At 41.2% G+C, this 19,430-nt stretch overlaps 3 protein-coding genes across 7 annotated transcripts; 1 reads left to right on the top strand and 2 right to left on the bottom strand.

The window, feature by feature from the left end:
* Window positions 1–337: 337 nt before the first annotated feature.
* On the bottom strand, window positions 338–7,289 carry LOC103520251. 4 transcript variants are annotated; one of them, XM_026831444.1, is made up of 5 exons: window positions 7,123–7,289; window positions 5,088–5,206; window positions 2,800–3,033; window positions 1,334–2,201; window positions 338–787 (listed from the first exon to the last, which is right to left on the bottom strand). In XM_026831444.1, the coding sequence occupies exons 2-5, from the start codon at window positions 5,174–5,176 to the stop codon at window positions 470–472; spliced, it is 1,509 nt and encodes a 502-aa protein (XP_026687245.1). In that variant the 5' UTR covers window positions 5,177–5,206; window positions 7,123–7,289; the 3' UTR covers window positions 338–469. The 4 variants fall into 4 exon arrangements, 3 of the variants coding, with proteins under 3 accessions (XP_026687245.1, XP_026687246.1, XP_026687247.1); XM_026831445.1 differs by lacking the exon at window positions 5,088–5,206 and having other exon boundaries at window positions 339–787; window positions 2,800–3,133; XM_026831446.1 differs by lacking the exons at window positions 2,800–3,033; window positions 5,088–5,206; window positions 7,123–7,289 and adding an exon at window positions 4,698–4,829 and having other exon boundaries at window positions 346–787.
* A 1,646-nt stretch (window positions 7,290–8,935) lies between these two features.
* On the bottom strand, window positions 8,936–18,699 carry LOC103520250. The gene is made up of 5 exons (XM_026831443.1): window positions 18,650–18,699; window positions 11,189–11,457; window positions 10,449–10,867; window positions 9,454–9,743; window positions 8,936–8,960 (listed from the first exon to the last, which is right to left on the bottom strand). Exons 1-5 carry the CDS (start codon window positions 18,679–18,681, stop codon window positions 8,936–8,938), a joined length of 1,035 nt encoding a protein of 344 aa, XP_026687244.1. The 5' UTR covers window positions 18,682–18,699.
* Window positions 12,834–13,964, top strand: LOC113471948 (translation initiation factor IF-2-like). Of its 2 annotated transcripts, none has more exons than XM_026831447.1 (2): window positions 12,834–13,431; window positions 13,635–13,964. In XM_026831447.1, exons 1-2 carry the CDS (start codon window positions 13,168–13,170, stop codon window positions 13,908–13,910), a joined length of 540 nt encoding a protein of 179 aa, XP_026687248.1. In that variant the 5' UTR covers window positions 12,834–13,167; the 3' UTR covers window positions 13,911–13,964. The 2 variants fall into 2 exon arrangements, with proteins under 2 accessions (XP_026687248.1, XP_026687249.1); XM_026831448.1 differs by having other exon boundaries at window positions 12,834–13,543; window positions 13,744–13,964.
* Window positions 18,700–19,430: the final 731 nt, after the last annotated feature.

Here is a 19,430-nt window from a genome sequence, read left to right as displayed (position 1 = left end):
TAACAATTTTCAAACCAAGTCCACTGAATAAAGTTTCCGCTTCTTGTTTATTATTAGCCTTAACTAATAGGAAACTTTCTGATAGGAAACTTTCTAATAGGAAACTTCCAAAGATTTCTGATCCATTATAGTTTATATTTTTTACAATAAATTTGGCTCCCAATAACGTCTAAGAATAAGTATGGGCTCAAATCTGTAATAATAATAATAATAATAATAATAATAATAATAATAATAATAATAATAATAATAATAATAATAATAATAATAATAATAATAATAAAAATTAACGCATCACCGTAAGTAGAGCTAAATCCCCGGTGTGGTTGGGTATTTCGTATAAAAGTTGAAGTTATGGGTACCTATGATGTGATTTTTGGTAATTTTGCAACGGGGTGGAAGTAGAGAGAGATGCAGCTTGCCACCTTCCTGCCCACCAGCAGGTTGCCGTCAGACAAAGAATACCAGGTCAGATTTTCTGGAGATAAATAAGATGGATGATTGTAACAGTATGAACTATATTGACTTGACTGGTGATTTGTAAAACATCTACATACCTGTTCCGAATGGATCTACAAATGGCAATGTTACAATCGTCCAGGAGGTCGGAGCAGTGGCACCAGTAGTAGCATTGACCGCAGTGGACGAGGATTTCGAATATAAATTTGGACACCCGGAGAGCCGACAGAATTTGGAGACTGAAGAGGAGCTGGTACGAACATAACGCGATGGCCACGAAGTTGGCGGATGTCTGAATGAAAGCGATTGGCTCGAAGAAGTTGGAGAGCTGGAGAAAGAAACAGGAGTGGACGAGGATTTCGAATATAAATTTGGACACCCGGAGAGCCGACAGAATTTGGAGACTGAAGAGGAGCTGGTACGAACATAACGCTATGGCCACGAAGTTGGCGGATGTCTGAATGAAAGCGATTGGCTCGAAGAAGTTGGAGAGCTGGAGAAAGAAACAGGTCCGTTAGTGAGAGGGTTCGATGCCCGCTCGAGACGAACTTTATCCTAAATAGATAATCTATCTAGTCTTGGCCCTAATTAATGAAACGACCGTTGCAATGAACTCTCAATAATATGTGAGATGATCTGTTGTTGACGCACTTTAAAGAAAGAAAAAAAGAGTCTAGTGCCTCTGCCTTGTAAGCGCTAGGTTTCGGTTTGGATTCCCGCCCGAGGCAATCTTTATCCTAAACAGATAAGGTTTGTTCTTGGAAAGGCTGGCTTTCTTCTATCCTGTCTACCTCTCTTCGATTTTGGAGGATAAGATCTCCGTTGTTACAGTTCCCTCTATCAAACCTCTTGAAAAAAAAAAAATCAAACTGACCTTTCGTTGAACGATGAGCAACTTCTGATGAAACTTGATAATCTGTTTCAAGTAGTCCTTCTGATATTGATTGTTGAGTTTCGAGAACGGCCTGTGAGCCCTCGATTGTCCAACACTTTCAAGATCACAAGCTTCCTCTGTATTCGCCCTATCTGAGGTTTCTGAACTTCCAATTCTGTGACTTTTAAGTTTTGAGAATAGTGCCCTGCGACTTTTTAAATGTCCAAGACTTTCGACATCAATAGCTTCTTCTCTTTTCGTCAGATTCATGTCGTCTTGTTTTGAATCCCCAGCCTTCTGACACTGCATGTGGCCGACCCACCTATTGTACAAGACCTTCGGCCTGGTCTCCCCAATGGTTCTCAAATAGACATACGCGTACTTGTTCGTCTCCAGGTCTGTATAGAAGATTTCCCTCCCTTGTGAATCAAAGTGTTGGGCGCCCAGCTTGTCAATGTACTGACAGAGGATTGTGTACTGCCCGACAAGGTTGGTGGTCAAGATGGGTAACGACGTAAAAGACACGGCAGCGATGAATATGTATAGGAATAGCGTGTACGCTTGAAGAGCGAAGAGACCTCTGTACGTCCAGTACTCAGTCTCATCTACGAAAGGTATTTTGACGTTGCAAGGGAGCTTCCTGTCTGAGTTCGTCCTGTAGACCTTTCGCCTGATGACGAGCTCGGTTTCCGGTAGAGGGAAGAACGCCTCGACTACCATCACAGACAGGAGAATGCTCAGCCCGCAAAAGCAGGTGAGGAAGATGGTCCTCATCCGGCGTTCGTACTTGAGGACAATCACGGGGTCCGCGTTACTGAACGAATCTGCCATGGTGCCTATCAGGTCCGCGAGCTGTTTGTATTTCTTCCTGAACAAGAATAGAATAAAATATGTTACAGTAGAACCTCGATTATTTCAACTAATTGGGACCGGGGGTAGTTGAAATGATAACTTTCTATGACCTTTTCATCTAATAAGATGGGGCATCCTTTGAAAGATAGAAAAAAACCAATGGATTTTGGAGTTGAAATAATGGAAGTTGAAATACATAAATCGACTTTCTACTGTACCTTGTTTATCCTGCTCGAATGAGACTAAAAAGTCCCTTTACCCCAGCAGTCTGATGGAATAAAATCGTCGTCGTGAATTTATTTGTGTTAAAGCCTTTCCATAACTTCTGTGGATATCACAGCATTACTAAGTGCCCCCTTTGCAATCAATTTCCATCTTTCAAGAATCTTTTTAGACTTGTAATGCCGCCACTAGTCGCTACTCAATGGAAGTAGCTATTCAACTGTCCTCACGAGGATGAGTGCACCCCGAATTTTCAAGGCGAAAAAACCTCGACCCCGCCAGGAATCGAACCCGGGACCTCCGGCGTGCAAGCCTAGTGTGATGCCCCACTCGGAATCGGTGAAAATATTAGTCTGGGAGCTAGTCAATTTTCGGCCACGGAGGTTGCTTACCTGAGCAGGAATATCTGGAGGTAGATACTTATCCCGGTCACATCTTCGTACAGACACTGAATGAATTCCGGCAGGTACCGAAAAGACCGGGAACTAGTGTTGATAATATGCGTCAGTAGGAATGTCGTCACAATGATCAAGTGTTGGCAGTAACAATAGACCTCTTGCAGGGTGTTCTTCCAGGGTTTGTTCTTGCGGTGGAAGTTGACGGCTCCTATGCCTTCTAGGAGGATGGTCAGGAATTGGATGAATGTTTGCGGATCGGTAGAGTCGGTATCCATGGTTGTGACGTGTGATCTCCGATCGGAAATATCGGTCTCCATGGTTGAGACTTCTGGAATAGTTATAGGATTCTATTGATTTTATTATTATTATTATTATTTTTTTTTCGAAGAGGTTAGATAGAGGGAACTGTAACTGCTAGGGTCTTATCGTCCCGAAATCGAAGAGAGAAGGAATACAGGATAGGAGAAAGCCAGCCGTTCCGAGAACGAACCTTATCCCCTCAGGATAAAATCCGCCCCGGGCGGGAATCGAACCCGCGGCCTAACGCTTACAAGGCAGACGCGCTACCAACCGAGCTAACTAGGCTGGCGACTCTATAGGAGCTCTCCTCCAGTGGAATGTCCTCTTCGAGACACTCACAAAACTGAACTGCTTCGCACAATTGCTGGCATCATTGGACAAGTGAATTATTTAATAATAACAACAACAACAATTACGGTGAAAACTTGAAAGTGCCATTAACCAAATAGCGGTCATAAAGACATACCCCGTAATTTTAACAGCAATTTGTGTTTTTCTCAGTAACCTAGCCAAGTTAGAAAGTCAAGGCCGGACAAAAGCCAACAATTTAACAACAACAACAATTACGGTGAAAACTTGAAAGTGCCATTAACCAAATAGCGGTCATGTATGTAGGTAGTTTTTGCGTTTTGTATTTGCTAATTTGACTGTTTTTCTGAGTATTCTTTTTAATTTAAAGTCTTGTGTGTTTAGTTTTAAGTTTATAGTAAATTTTGTTTCTATTTTCTTCCTAACTATCTAAAATGGATCAAGGTTTTGTTGAATGCACCTCAACAAACATCATGTATGAGTTCACAATCAAAAATGCATCTGGAGAAGCAGCTGGAAGCTCTAAAGAACAGAGGTAAGCCAAAGCAGGTAGGTAGGTAGATACCTACATAGGTAGGTACTAGGTACCTACATAGGTACTAGGTACCTACATAGGTACTTGGTACCTACATAGGTACTAGGTACCTACATAGGTACTAGGTTCCTACATAGGTACTAGGTACCTACATAGGTAGGTAGGTACCTACATAGGTAGGTAGGTAGGTACCTACATAGGTAGGTAGGTACCTACATAGGTAGGTAGGTACCTACATTGGTAGGTAGGTAGGTAGTGTTTACATAACGTGGAACTTTGAGCAGGGATGTTTGGTATATGTGGAGTTTGTGGAGATCATATTATTCTTCTCGATCGAAATAAATGTACAATGTACGAAGAAGTACAGTCCACTTCAACTGGGAAGTCCGATGACCTTTGTGTCCCTTTACCCCAGCAGTCTGATGGAATAAAATCGTCGTCGTGAATTTATTTGTGTTAAAGCCTTTCCATAACTTCTGTGGATATCAGAGCATTACTAAGTGCCCCCTTTGCAATCAATTTCCATCTCTCAAGAATCTTTTTAGACTTGTAATGCCGCCACTAGTCGCTACTCAATGGAAGTAGCTATTCAACTGTCCTCACGAGGATGAGTGCACCCCGAATTTTCAAGGCGAAAAAACCTCGACCGCGCCGGGACCTCCGGCGTGCCTAGTGTGATGTCCCACTCGGAATCGGTGAAAATATTAGTCTGGGAGCTAGTCAATTTTCGGCTACGGAGGTTGCTTACTTGAGCAGGAATATATGCAGGTAGACAGTTATCGCGGCCACATCTTCGTACAGACACTGAATGAATTCCGGCAGGTACCGAACAGACCGGGAGCTAGTGTTGATAATATGCATCAGTAGGAATCCCACTCAAAGTTATGACTCTTATGCCACGCTGATCCCGTACAAAGGACGGGTCAACCACTAGTGATGAAATAAGAAATACCTACATAGGTACCTAAATGACTTTTTCAAGAGGTTCGATAGAGGGAACAGTAACTGCAAGGTCTTATCGTCCCGAAATCGAAGAGAGAAGGAGGACAGGATAGGAGAAAGCCAGTCTTGCAGGGTGTTCTTCCAGGGTTTGTTCTTGCGGTGGAAGTTGACGGCTCCTATGCCTTCTAGGAGGATGGTCAGGAATTGGATGAGTGTTTGCGGATCGGTAGAGTCGGTATCCATGGTTGTGACGTGTGATCTCCGATCGGAAATATCGGTCTCCATGGTTGTGACTTCTGGAAAAGTTATAGGATTCTATTGATTTTATTATTATTATTTTCTTTTTTTTTCGAAGAGGTTAGATAGAGGGAACTTGTAACTGCTAGGGTCTTATCGTCCCGAAATCGAAGAGAGAAGGAAGACAGGATAGGAGAAAGCCAGCCGTTCCGAGAGCGAACCTTATCCCCTCAGGATAAAATCCGCCCCGGGCGGGAATCGAACCCGCGGCCTAACGCTTACAATGCAGACGCACTACCAACCGAGCTAACTAGGCTGGCGACTCTATAGGAGCTGTCCTCCAGTGGAATGTCCTCTTCGAGACACTCACAAAACTGAACTGCTTCGCACAATTGCTGGCATCATTGGACAAGTGAATTATTTAACAACAATTACGGTGAAAACTTGAAAGTGCCATTAACCAAATAGCGGTCATAAAGACATACGGACATACCCCGTAATTTTAACAGCAATTTGTGTTTTTTTCAGTAACCTAGCCAAGGTAGAAAGTCAAGGCCGGACAAAAACCAACAATTTAACAACATTTAACAACAACAACAATTACGGTGAAAACTTGAAAGTGCCATTAACCAAATAGCGGTCATAAAGACATACCCCGTAATTTTAACTGCAATTTGTGTTTTTCTCAGTGACCTAGCCAAGGTAGAAAGTCAAGGCCGGACAAAAGCCTGCGGATTCACAACATTTAACAACAACAACAATTACGGTGAAAACTTGAAAGTGCCATTAACCAAATAGCGGTCATAAAGACATACCCCGTAATTTTAACAGCAATTTGTGTTTTTCTCAGTAACCTAGCCAAGTTAGAAAGTTAAGGCCGGACAAAAGCCAACAATTTAACAACATTTAACAACAACAACAATTACGGTGAAAACTTGAAAGTGCCATTAACCAAATAGCGGTCATGAAGACATACCCCGTAATTTTAACTGCAATTTGTGTTTTTCTCAGTGACCTAGCCAAGGTAGAAAGTCAATGCCGGACCAAAGCCTGCGGATTCATTTCAAGGGCCGGAAAGGAGGGCCTTTTCAGTAGGCCCTGTCCATTTGTTTCATGTGGATATGTAGTTGGTTGGATGTTTTGAAACCTCTAGGTTGTTTTGTTTGAGTTTATTGAAGTTTCCCAGGATTTTCTTTTTACGCCATCTGTAAATAGTTTCCTCCCCAGATGTGCCTAGCAAACTATCTATATCGTATTCCACGAATGCACGAATAGAGGGTGTTTATATTTATACTAAACCACTACACCACTGAGGCAGGTAATTTTTTCAGTTTCGTAAGTTCCGTGTATAAAATTCTGGTGTGAACATCACACGACTTTCCTTATCCTATTGAATGATGCTTATTGGAGTGTTCTTTTACCCTAACTTTTAAAATATCTCTAACCGTTTTACCGTTTAGTCGGTATAGCTGAAAACCGCCAAAAAACGGTTTGTCCAAAAGCGGTCAAAATACCGCTAAGCGCAGCACCTATCTCAACCAAACTTTTTGTGTTGCATCCTTGTCACATTTGTTAACTACATACCAAATTTCAAGTCTCTAGCTCATACCGTTCCGGAGATATTGTTAAATTACACCGAAAATCGCCAAAAAGCGGTAAAATGCCGTCAAGCGTTGCACCGGTCTTAACCAAAAGTTTCGTGTCGCATAAAGCAGAGCGCAGACTGATCATACACTTCCAACACTTCAGACATTTCCGACAAATTTTGTATTTTGCTTCCTATGTTAAGTAATGGTAGTATGTCGGAAGTGTTGGAAATGTCTGATACGGATAGGTGTGCGGACTACCATTACTTAACATAGGAAGCAAAATACAATAGGTATTACCTTCATTGGGTACTTATCAGGTAAGTATTGTCAGATATAAATAAGTGGACTATCCCTTAATTTTAGTTTAGCAAGTTTTCACATACGTATACGTGCATAGGTACCTACATAGATGCCTTAGTGGTGCAGGTAGACTTCGGATCTGGAAGTTGGTGGATCGAGTCCCAGTCTAATAGATTAAAAAGAAGTGCTACTGAATTATTGCCCTCACAAGGCTGAGGTCCATTTTGAATGACCCTCAAGTGAGTGCGGTGAAAACTCCAATAATAAATTGTACCACATTAAAAAGAAGTGCTACTGAATTATTGCCCTCACAAGGCTGAGGTCCATTTTGAATGACCCTCAAGTGAGTGCGGTGAGAACTCCAATAATAAATTGTACCACACAGTTTCACTGTTTTATGTGCAATTGAAACAAAGCTTATTTTTATAAGAAAAAACTTCGAACCCAGGACCTCCGGCGTGTGACACCTCCTCGGTCACGGAGACACTAGGCCTGATGCGGCGTCACTTGACGTTCACTCTGCGTCAGGAGTGGGGGTAAAAATTGTGGAAACTCAACAACCCTGACATCTAGCGGACAAATTACGAAACATTTTTTTCATCATATTATGGAAACTTCCCTCAATACAATTTACAAAATGGCGGAACCAGTGAACTCTACCATAGGCGGAACGCGGAACTGAAGCTACTCGAGAGTCGCTTCAGGGATTTAAGACGCAGCGTCGACGCTAAAGGAGGGGAAGTGGAATGAAAAACACGCGTCACTTCACGTCGGGTTCGCATCACACCTGCGTCGGAATGAAAAACAGACCTACTTCATTGGGTATCCCGACATGTTTGAGTGGAAGTGAGAACTATGCAGTGATGAAAATTCAAATGAAAAACACGCGTCACTTCACGTCGGGTTCGCATCGCACCCGCGTCGGAATGAAAAACAGACCTACTTCATTGGGTGTCCCGGACATTGTCTCAGTGTCTCACTTTCCCGAAATTTTCATCACTGACGGGCTAGGTCGCGGGTACGATTTCCGCCCAGGGCGGATTTTATGTTCGTTCTCGGAACGGCTGGCTTTCTCCTATCCTGTCTTCCTTTTTTCTTTGATTTGGGGACGATAAGATCTTGGCAGTTGCAGTTCCCTCTGTAGGTAAATGAGGCAAAGTCTGGTGAAGACTACATAAATCGAAAATTGGCCGCCGTAGGCGGTCGATTTTGGACTTAGAAAAATTTTCAAAAAAAAAGTTCAATTTTTGGACACGTTTTAATCATCCCTCATTACATGGGGAGTATTTTAACATAGGAAATTTTTGGTCGAAAATTGGCCGCCGTAGGCAGCTCAGGCTCGGGACTTTACGTATTCCGCAAATGTAATAGAAAGTCGTGTGATGTTCACACCAGATTTTTTTTTATTAAAGTGGGCTACAACATTAAAATTAGATACATTTGAAAATTTTGGAAACTCCATTTTTTTTTTCAATTAAATGAATTCTTAATTAAATTTGTTCAAACAGCCGCGAAAAAGAGAAGAATATTGATAGGGTGACAAGAGGTAAGGGTGATAGGCAATATAGGGTGATAGGCAATATAGGGTGATAGGCAATATAGGGTGATAGGTAATATAGGGTGATCAAAGATGCAATAAGGGATGTCCAAAATATAGGGTGTTTAAAAAAGAGGGGACGTCAATATCTTCAACCTGTCAGGTTCAGCTTGGAATAATTACAAGATGGGGAGTAGCAGAATTCAATTCATAGTTATTTGAAGGAAATTTATAATTGCTGGATCTATTTTGTATATGGCAAGTATCTTGAGTAACCAGATCAGGTAAGTATTGTCAGATATAAATAAGTGGACTATCCCTTAATTTTAGTTTAGCAAGTTTTCACATACGTGCATAGGTACCTACACCTACATAGATACCTTAGTGGTGCAGGTAGACTTCGGATCTGGAAGTTGGTGGATCGAGTCCCAGTCTAATAGATTAAAAAGAAGTGCTACTGAATTATTGGGAGAAAGCCAGCCGTTCCGAGAACGAACATTATCCCATCAGGATAAAATCCGCCCCGGGCGGGAATCGAACCCGCGGCCTAGCGGGGTGTTCTTCTATTGTAGCTTTTACAATATCTCTAACCGATTAGTCAGTATATTTGAAAACCGCCAAAAGCGGTAAAAATTCCTATAGGATAAGGAAAGTAAAAAATGCCAAGCAAATGCTGTGGATCTGAGCTGTTTCCTCCTCAGTCGACACAAACTTGAGCTCTTCAGCTGAAGTTCTAAACGAAGAGGATTCAGCTCTATATTTAAATTTTGAAAAGTAAATAAAAAATTCTAATTGGGTATTTCGTATAAAAGTTGAAGTTTTGGTTACCTATGATGTAACTAATTTTTAGCCCGTCCTTCTTTTATTATTACGATAGTAATAATAACATTTTAGTGGACGGGCTATTGTTTTGGTTTGCAACGGGGTGAAAGTAGATAAGTGTTAAAAAAACATCTACATACCTGTTCCGAATGGATCTACAAATGGCAATGTTACAATCGTCCAAGAGTTCGGAGCAGTGGCACCAGTAGTAGCATTGACCTAAGTAGAAGAGGATTTCGGACATAAATTTGGACAACCGGAGAGCCGACAGACTTCGGAGGCTGAGGAGCTGGTACATACATAACGCGATGGCCACGAAGTTCGCGGATGTCTGAAAGAAAGCGATTTGCTCGAAGAAGTTGGTGACCTGGAGAAAGAAATAGCTCCGTTAGTGAGAGGGTTCGATGCCCGCTCGAGACGAACTTTATCCTAAATAGATAATCTATCTAGTCTTGGCCCTAATTAATGAAACGAGCGTTGCAATGAACTCTCAATAATATGTGAGATGATCTGTTGTTGACGCACTTTAAAGAAAGAGCCCTAATTAATGAAACGACCGTTGCAATGAACTCTCAATAATATGTGAGATGATCTGTTGTTGACGCACTTTAAAGAAAGCGTTAGTGAGAGGGTTCGATGCCCGCTCGAGACGAACTTTATCCTAAATAGATAATCTATCTAGTCTTGGCCCTAATTAATGAAACGACCGTTGCAATGAACTCTCAATAATATGTGAGATGATCTGTTGTTGACGCACTTTAAAGAAAGAAAAAAAAAGAGTCTAGTGCCTCTGCCTTGTAAGCGCTAGGTTGCGGTTTGGATTCCCGCCCGAGGCAATCTTTATCCTAAACAGATAAGGTTTGTTCTTGGAAAGGCTGGCTTTCTTCTATCCTCGGTTTGGATTCCCGCCCGAGGCAATCTTTATCCTAAACAGATAAGGTTTGTTCTTGGAAAGGCTGGCTTTCTTCTATCCTGTCTACAGTGTCTACCTCTCTTCGATTTTGGAGGATAAGATCTCCGTTGTTACAGTTCCCTCTATCAAACCTCTTGAAAAAAAAAAAATCAAACTGACCTTTCGTTGAACGATGAGCAACTTCTGATGAAACTTGATAATCTGTTTCAAGTAGTCCTTCTGATATTGATTGTTGAGTTTCGAGAACGGCCTGTGAGCCCTCGATTGTCCAACACTTTCAAGATCACAAGCTTCCTCTGTATTCGCCCTATCTGAGGTTTCTGAACTTCCAATTCTGTGACTTTTAAGTTTTGAGAATAGTGCCCTGCGACTTTTTAAATGTCCAAGACTTTCGACATCAATAGCTTCTTCTCTTTTCGTCAGATTCATGTCGTCTTGTTTTGAATCCCCAGCCTTCTGACACTGCATGTGGCCGACCCACCTATTGTACAAGACCTTCGGCCTGGTCTCCCCAATGGTTCTCAAATAGACATACGCGTACTTGTTCGTCTCCAGGTCTGTATAGAAGATTTCCCTCCCTTGTGAATCAAAGTGTTGGGCGCCCAGCTTGTCAATGTACTGACAGAGGATTGTGTACTGCCCGACAAGTTTGGTGGTCAAGATGGGTAACGACGTAAAAGACACGGCAGACCCAGCTTGTCAATGTACTGACAGAGGATTGTGTACTGCCCGACAAGGTTGGTGGTCAAGATGGGTAACGACGTAAAAGACACGGCAGCGATGAATATGTATAGGAATAGCGTGTACGCTTGAAGAGCGAAGAGACCTCTGTACGTCCAGTACTCAGTCTCATCTACGAAAGGTATTTTGACGTTGCAAGGGAGCTTCCTGTTCCCTCCCTTGTGAATCAAAGTGTTGGGCGCCCAGCTTGTCAATGTACTGACAGAGGATTGTGTACTGCCCGACAAGTTTGGTGGTCATGATGGGTAACAATGCAAAAGACACGGTAGAGATGAATATGTATAGGAATAGCATGTACACTTGAAAAGCGAAGAGACCTCTGTACGTCCAGTACTCAGTCTCGTCTACGAAAGGTATTTTGGCGTTGCAAGGGAGCTTCCTCTCGGAGTTCGTCCTGTAGACCTTTCGCCTGATGACGAGCTCGTTATCCGGTGGCTGGCGCCGATTGGTTTTCAAGTTTTCTGAAGCGCCACCCTTCTCTATCAATCCGTACTCCTGAAGCGACCAGCCAAGCGAGAGCCACTAGTTTCAATCCAACCAACGTGAATAAATTTTTCACCAACTTGAAGACCGTTTTGGACAGGCTCAAACTGGAGCCCGCTGACATATGGAACATGGATGAAACGGGCATATTTACGGTCCAAAGGCCCGATCGTGTGGTAGCTCGGCGTGGTTTTAAGCAAATGGGGAGGTTGACGTCGGCAGAAAGAGGGTCCTTAGTAACTTTGGCTGTTGCAGTGAGTGTTACGGGTACCGCTATCCCGCCATTCTTCATATTTCCTCGCGTGAATTTCAAGCAGCACTTGATTGCAAATGGACCAGTTGGCTGCGCTGGAAGTTCGAACGCATCAGGCTGGATGATTGAGTTCATCTTCCTGGAGTTTGCTCGCCATTTTGTAAAGTATGTCAGACCATCTATATCTACTGAGAGACCTGTGTTGCTCGGAAGTTCGAACGCATCAGGCTGGATGATTGAGTTCATCTTCCTGGAGTTTGCTCGCCATTTTGTAAAGTATGTCAGACCATCTATATAAGCAGGTGAGGAAGATGGTCCTCATCCGGCGTTCGTACTTGAGGACAATCACGGGGTCCGCGTTACTGAACGAATCTGCCATGGTGCCTATCAGGTCCGCGAGCTGTTTGTATTTCTTCCTGAACAAGAATAGAATAAAATATGTTACAGTAGAACCTCGATTATTTCAACTAATTGGGACCGGGGGTAGTTGAAATGATCACTTTCTATGACCTTTTCATCTAATAAGATGGGGCATCCTTTGAAAGATAGAAAAAAACCAATGGATTTTGGAGTTGAAATACATAAATCCATGATAACTTTCTATGACCTTTTCATCTAATAAGATGGGGCATCCTTTGAAAGATAGAAAAAAACCAATGGATTTTGGAGTTGAAATAATGGAAGTTGAAATACATAAATCGACTTTCTACTGTACCTTGTTTATCCTGCTCGAATGAGACTAAAAAGTCCCTTTACCCCAGCAGTCTGATGGAATAAAATCGTCGTCGTGAATTTATTTGTGTTAAAGCCTTTCCATAACTTCTGTGGATATCACAGCATTACTAAGTGCCCCCTTTGCAATCAATTTCCATCTTCAAAGCCCCCGCCAGATAGAAGCACTTCTCATAACAACAGTAATCAAAGTGACGGTCTACTATAACTCTATAACTATAATATGTAATACTAACTCTACACAAGACTGCATCAGAGTAATGCACTTTTCCCTCCTCCATTAGTGCCGGAGCGAAGAGAGGATCAGGAAGCTGTTTCTAAGTGGCCGACAGATGTGTTGCTCTTATTGGATAATCATGACTCACACCTTTCCATAAATGCATTGGACTATTTGAAACAAAACGGAGTAACTGTGCTATCATTTCCACCACATTGTAGCCATAAGCTACAGCCGCTTGATAGGAGCGTGTATGGTCCCCTGAAAAAGTATGTCAATAGTTTCCTAGACTGCTGGATGACCAGAAACCCTGGAAAGATACTATCAATTTATGATATTCCAGGAATAGTGAAGCTTTGCCATTGGCTGCTACGTCAACAAATATTGAAGCTGGGTTCAGAGTATCAGGTATTAGTCCGTTTAATCCTCACATCTTCCAGCCTGCAGATTTTATGCCAACATACGGTACTGACAGAAATTTGGAATCCAGTACCATACCAGCTCCTCAGCCAAGCCTGGAACCAGCTCCTCAGCCAAGCCTGGAACCAGCTCCTCAGCCAAGCCCCGCCCATATCCCATCTCCGGAGGACATCAGGCCTTTCCCAAAAGCTGCTCCTAGAACAGAAGCGGAGATCGAAGAGAGAGCTCGAAAGGGAAAGAAAAGAAGAAGCACCCAAATTTTGACAGACACTCCCATTCGGGATCAGTTGAGAGAGGAGCAGAAGAAAAGAAAAGACAAGTTAGCGAAGAAGAATGTTTTGAAGAAGAAAGAACTGTTTCCCAAGAAGAATAAAACTAAGTTGCAAAAAATAAAAGTAGAAGAAGAATGTTTTGAAGAAGAAAGAACTGTTTCCCAAGAAGAATAAAACTAAGTTGCAAAAAATAAAAGTAGACTCCCATTCGGGATCAGTTGAGAGAGGAGCAGAAGAAAAGAAAAGACAAGTTAGCGAAGAAGAATGTTTTGAAGAAGAAAGAACTGTTCCCCAAGAAGAATAAAACTAAGTTGCAAAAAATAAAAGTAGAAGAAGAAGAGGATGAGGACGAATCTTGCTATTGTCTTGTTTGTTGGGAAAAATTTGGCTCTACAAAAGAAAAGTGGGTGCAATGTATAAAGTGTAAGAAATGGGCACACGAATTGTGCACAGATGGCAACATTGTGTATTACAAGTGCGAAAATTGTGACGCAGACGATTAAATTTGTTTAATTATAACAAATAAATTTACTTCCTTTCGTAATAATTAATCATTATCACCTCCCGTTATCCACGTTTCTACAAGTCCAATTATTTCCGCTTGTCCAAAAGTCCTGTCCTGCATATCATTCCAATTTCTTAATCCTTGGATTGTGACGCAGACGATTAAATTTGTTTAATTATAACAAATAAATTTACTTCCTTTCGTAATAATTAATCATTATCACTTTGTCATTTGTCATTTCTTTATGTTTAGAAAGATAATATATGTGTGAACCAACTTACCTCAGATATAGGACATGTACCAACATACCCCGGGTACTGGACCAACCTAGCCCGGCCGGACCCGGGGTTGGTTGGTCCAAAAATCTAGACTTACTTTTTGACTTACTACGTGGTAATTTTTTCATTTGGCATTAATTATGTAGTATAAAAAGGTAGCTAAGAATATTGGCTTTCTGAGGGTATAATTTGTTTTTCAACGGAGTGAACCCAAAAAATTAAAAAAAATCGAAAAGTCAAAATTGTACCAACCAACCCCGTGGTTGTACACTCTTTTACTGGACCAACCTAGCCCGGCCGGACCCGGGGTTGGTTGGTCCAAAAATCTAGACTTACTTTTTGACTTACTACGTGGTAATTTTTTCATTTGGCATTAATTATGTAGTATAAAAAGGTAGCTAAGAATATTGGCTTTCTGAGGGTATAATTTGTTTTTCAACGGAGTGAACCCAAAAAATTAAAAAAAATCGAAAAGTCAAAATTGTACCAACCAACCCCGGTCTCCCCTACTAATCCATTTTGCATAGTTAGAAATGTTCGCCAAATTTCAGCAAAATTGAACGGATCGTTCAAGAGTAGAGTTATGGTGAAATAAAACTTGTAGATGTTCTACTTCACTACATATTGGCTCTACTTCAATACATAAGTGTTTTACTTCAATTCACAGATTCTCTACTTCAATACATAGAGATTCTACGTCAGTTTGTCAGTTAGGAGGGGCTTTACTTCAATTCATAGATTCTATACTTCATTTCATAGAGGCTCTACTTATATCAGTAGAGATTCTACGTCTATTAAAAGTAGAGGCTCTACTTCAATTCATAGATTCTATACTTCAATTCATAGAGGCTCTACTTATATCAGTAGAGATTCTACGTCTATTAAAAGTAGAGGCTCTACTTCAATTCATAGATTCTATACTTCAATTCATAGAGACTCTACTTATATCAGTAGAGATTCTAAGTCTATTAAAAGTAGAGGCTCTACTTCAATTCATAGATTCTATACTTCATTTCATAGAGGCTCTACCTATGTATATCAGTAGAGATTCTACGTCTATTAAAAGTAGAGGCTCTACTTCAATTCATAGATTATATACTTCATTTCATAGAGGCTCTACTTATATCAGTAGAGATTCTACGTCTATTAAAAGTAGAGGCTCTACTTCAATTCATAGATTCTATACTTCATTTCATAGAGGCTCTACTTATATCAGTAGAGATTCTACGTCTATTAAAAGTAGAGGCTCTACTTCAATTCATAGATTCTCTACTTCAATTCATAGAGGCTCCACTTCAATCAGTAGAGATTCTACGTCAATTAAAAGTAGAGGCTCTACTTCAACACATAGAGGCTCCCATCTATTAAAAGTAGAGGCTCTACTTCAATTCATAGATTCTATACTTCATTTCATAGAGGCTCTACTTATATCAGTAGAGATTCTACGTCAATTAAAAGTAGAGGCTCTACTTCAACACAAAGAGGCTCCACTTCAATTCATAGAGGCTCCACTTCAATTCATAGAGGCTCCACTTCAAGTCATAGAAGCCCTACTTGAATTCACTTTTTATTGTCATTGAACGTTCTCATAGAGTTGAGAAAGCAATTCATAGAGGCTCCACTTCAAGTCATAGAAGCCCTACTTGAATTCACTTTTTGTCATTGAACGTTCTCATAGAGTTGAGAAAGGTGTACGCGATGAGCTGAAGAGACTAACCCAAGACAGAGAAGCATGGAGAAGAGCTGCCAACCAATCCTTGGATTGAGATGATAGATAGGACCAAATTTCAAGTCTCTAGCTCTTACCGTTCTCGAGATATTTTGTTGACAGACACAGCAACATAAGAATGTCCTTCCTCGTACCAACATCACAGTTGATCCACTCACTGTTGAAAATCAAAATCGAATCAATAATGGAAAAATCTGGTGTGAACATCACACATTGAGAAAGGTGTACGCGATCTTGACGATCTTCAAGAAATGGTCGCGCCTCAGAAGGATAACGCCTTGGCTGAATCTGAGGAAATTGGGCCGCTGAGCCATTCTCAGCAACATAAGAATGTCCTTCCTCGTACCAACATCACAGTTGATCCACTCACTGTTGAAAATCAAAATCGAATCAATAATGGAAAAAAGGAATTTTAATTGTGTTAAGCATGCATATAGGGGGAGTGAGATAGGCAATCAAAAACGAGATCTTTCTCCCCCCCCCTCTCTCACACTGGGGAGGTGGGTGGGGGTGGTTGGAGGAGTGACAAGTTGAAAAGAGAGGGGTCGTAAAAATCAAACAGGGTCGATTTTATTGACCTTTTCCCCCTCAATAATATTTATTTTGTTTGTTTCATCATGACATTCATGATTTCATGACCATTTTCCTGATGATGAATATCGGTCACAAATGTGGTTCATCTATAAACAATATTAAAACACCTTCCTAACTTTTGTGACTTAACTTGGACTCGAACCACTAATCATTAAAACACCTTCCTAACTTTTGTGACTTAACTTGGACTCGAACCACTAATCAAAAGCTGGATTATTTTTTCGTACCTAAAATAATGCACCATTCGACCTTGGGCTCTGATATCCTATTATCCTGGAAGTATGTTCCTAAAATATGTACTTATTATCTACGTAGTTCGCGTATTTTTTCTGCAACTTTTTACTTAAGCTGTTTGGGTTGCTCCTGGCTTTTATTTTGTTGTTAATCGTTTTATTTCGTTTAAAATATCTCTAACCGTTTTACCGTTTAGTCGGTATAGCTGAAAACCGCCAAAAAACGGTTTGTCCAAAAGCGGTCAAAATACCGCTAAGCGCAGCACCTATCTCAACCAAACTTTTTGTGTTGCATCCTTGTCACATTTGTTAACTACATACCAAATTTCAAGTCTCTAGCTCATACCGTTCCGGAGATATTGTTAAATTACACCGAAAATCGCCAAAAAGCGATAAAATGCCGTCAAGCGTTGCACCGGTCTTAACCAAAAGTTTCGTGTCGCATCCTTGTCACATTTGTGAACTACATACCAAATTTCAAGTCTCTAGCTCATACCGTTCCGGAGATATTGTTAAATTACACCGAAAATCGTCAAAAAGCGGTAAAATGCCGTCAAGCGTTGCACCGGTCTTAACCAAAAGCTTCGTGTCGCATCCTTGTCACATTTGACAGCTACATAACAAATTTCAAGTCTCTAGCTCTTACCGTTCTCGAGATATTTTGTTGACAGACACACAGACAGACACACACACGGACCAATGGCTGAAACTTTGGATTTAGGCTCTACATTTTTTGTTTGTTTTCAACTTTCTATTATTTGCACACTTGTTATTTGTTTTGTTTGTTTTTTACTTTCCATTATTTCTCCTTGTTTTCGCTGCTTATTTTTCTCTTGAACATCGTTAGGGGTGCGAGCATTTATTCAAGTTCACTTGGCTTACAGTTGTGCTTACATTTGGGATTAGCTGACTCATTGCATTCACATGGGTGAATTCAGTGAGGCTTGAAAAACAGAGCTGGGCAGAGGGCATAACGTAGGTATAGAATATTGAGCAGGTAGTTGGTATAGGGAAGCGACGACTCATAGAGCGTAGAGCAGAAACCTCTATGCTGTTAGCTTTCAGCTCCACTCAGTTTTGAAGGAAGAACACCAATTCGGTCCCATGACCTTTTTTCTTAAGGTAGTCGACTAAACAATCTAAACATACGAGTGCAAGTGTTGGCTCTGACACTTGTATGCAAAACACCGCAGTGTCTAGTGTTGTCCAGTATACTTATTCATTATTATTCAACCTTTAATGGATCAGGAAAGTAAAAATGTATCCTAAAAGGATGTTTTTGAATACATACTTACATATTCATGTAAAATGTTTGGAGTAATTTTGGTTACATGCATCTGTGTAAGTTGGTAATTTGTTCTGACATGAATACTTAAGTACCTACTACCCCCAATTTTATTCATGTTGTAGGTATTACCTTCATTGGGTACTTATCAGGTAAGTATTGTCAGATATAAATAAGTGGACTATCCCTTAATTTTAGTTTAGCAAGTTTTCACATACGTGCATTGAATGATACTTATTTGAGTGTTCTTTTACCCTAACTTTTACAATATCTCTAACCGTTTTGTTAAAATATCTCTAACCGTTTTACCGTTTAGTCGGTATAGCTGAAAACCGCCAAAAAACGGTTAAAAGAAATGATATAACATTTGTTTGAAAATAAGAAACAGCGAGAAGTTATACTATGAAAATAACTCGAAATTCGACTAAATTGTTGCATATTGCATACACAGAAACATGTACATGTAAGTATGTCTGTCTGTTACGGCGCTGTTACTCTGATGGACCTTTTGTTGTCCTCTTTTCACGAAAAAACGGCTCGACAGATTTTGATGAAATTTTTTGTAGCTTCCTGTCTGAGTTCGTCCTGTAGACCTTTCGCCTGATGACGAGCTCGGTTTCCGGTAGAGGGAAGAACGCCTCGACTACCATCACAGACAGGAGAATGCTCAGCCCGCAAAAGCAGGTGAAGCTTCCTGTCTGAGTTCGTCCTGTAGACCTTTCGCCTGATGACGAGCTCGGTTTCCGGTAGAGGGAAGAACGCCTCGACTACCATCAGAGACAGGAGAATGCTCAGCCCGCAAAAGCAGGCGCGGAAGATGGTCCATGCCTCGGCTGGGATCGAACTCACGCCCTCCTGTTTACCAGGCGAGCGTCTTGACCACTACGCTACCGAGGCAGGCACCCTTTTCCGTGTTCAGACGGAGTCGGACTACATATGTACCTTACTAGATTTTAGCTAAGAGCTAATCCTAATAAACAAAATTAGAGAACCTTTTCAATGGAAACGTAGAAAAAGAAATGTCAACCTCTCAATCAGCTGAGGTGCTTGCTTTGGGTTGACATTTGGTTTAGTCCTTGTTTTGACATTTGGGATGCCCTCAGCCCTCCGCACTCGACCTTGCTATAGTCAACCTCTCAATCAGCTGAGGTGCTTGCTTTGGGTTGACATTTGGTTTAGTCCTTGTTTTGACATTTGGGATGCCCTCAGCCCTCCACACTCGACCTTGCTATTTCTCTAGCAAGGGACATTTGGACATTTCTAGGGATGGGTAAATATTCTCTGAGTCGATTCAAAGAGTCGAATATTTCAAAAGAATCGTGATTCTTTGAAGAGTCGCGATTCTTTGAAGAGTCGAGGTTGTACCTACGTTGCCGTGCCCTGTACAACTACAAACTAC

This window comes from Diaphorina citri, unplaced genomic scaffold (assembly GCF_000475195.1).
Source record: "Diaphorina citri unplaced genomic scaffold, Diaci psyllid genome assembly version 1.1 scaffold3363, whole genome shotgun sequence".
Lineage (NCBI taxonomy): Eukaryota > Metazoa > Arthropoda > Insecta > Hemiptera > Psyllidae > Diaphorina > Diaphorina citri.
This window is presented reverse-complemented; position numbering and strand designations above follow the sequence as displayed.

Bases quoted from the DNA above. Each gene is read 5' to 3' on its own strand.
- LOC103520251 (XM_026831444.1), bottom strand. From the start codon at position 5,176: ATGGAGACCGATATTTCCGATCGGAGATCACACGTCACAACCATGGAT. The intron at 3,034-5,087 runs CATCCTCCTAGA...CCAATTCCTGAC, and splicing joins ACACTCATCCAATTCCTGAC to CATCCTCCTAGAAGGCATAG. The intron at 2,202-2,799 runs GTAAGCAACCTC...ATTCTTGTTCAG, and splicing joins CTCCAGATATTCCTGCTCAG to GAAGAAATACAAACAGCTCG.
- LOC113471948 (XM_026831447.1), top strand. From the start codon at position 13,168: ATGCCAACATACGGTACTGACAGAAATTTGGAATCCAGTACCATACCA. The intron at 13,432-13,634 runs GAGCAGAAGAAA...CAGTTGAGAGAG, and splicing joins TTCGGGATCAGTTGAGAGAG to GAGCAGAAGAAAAGAAAAGA.
- LOC103520250 (XM_026831443.1), bottom strand. From the start codon at position 18,681: ATGGTAGTCGAGGCGTTCTTCCCTCTACCGGA. The intron at 10,868-11,188 runs GGAGGGAACAGG...TTGATTCACAAG, and splicing joins CCAACACTTTGATTCACAAG to GGAGGGAAATCTTCTATACA. The intron at 9,744-10,448 runs GTCAGTTTGATT...TTCTTTCTCCAG, and splicing joins TGCTCATCGTTCAACGAAAG to GTCACCAACTTCTTCGAGCA.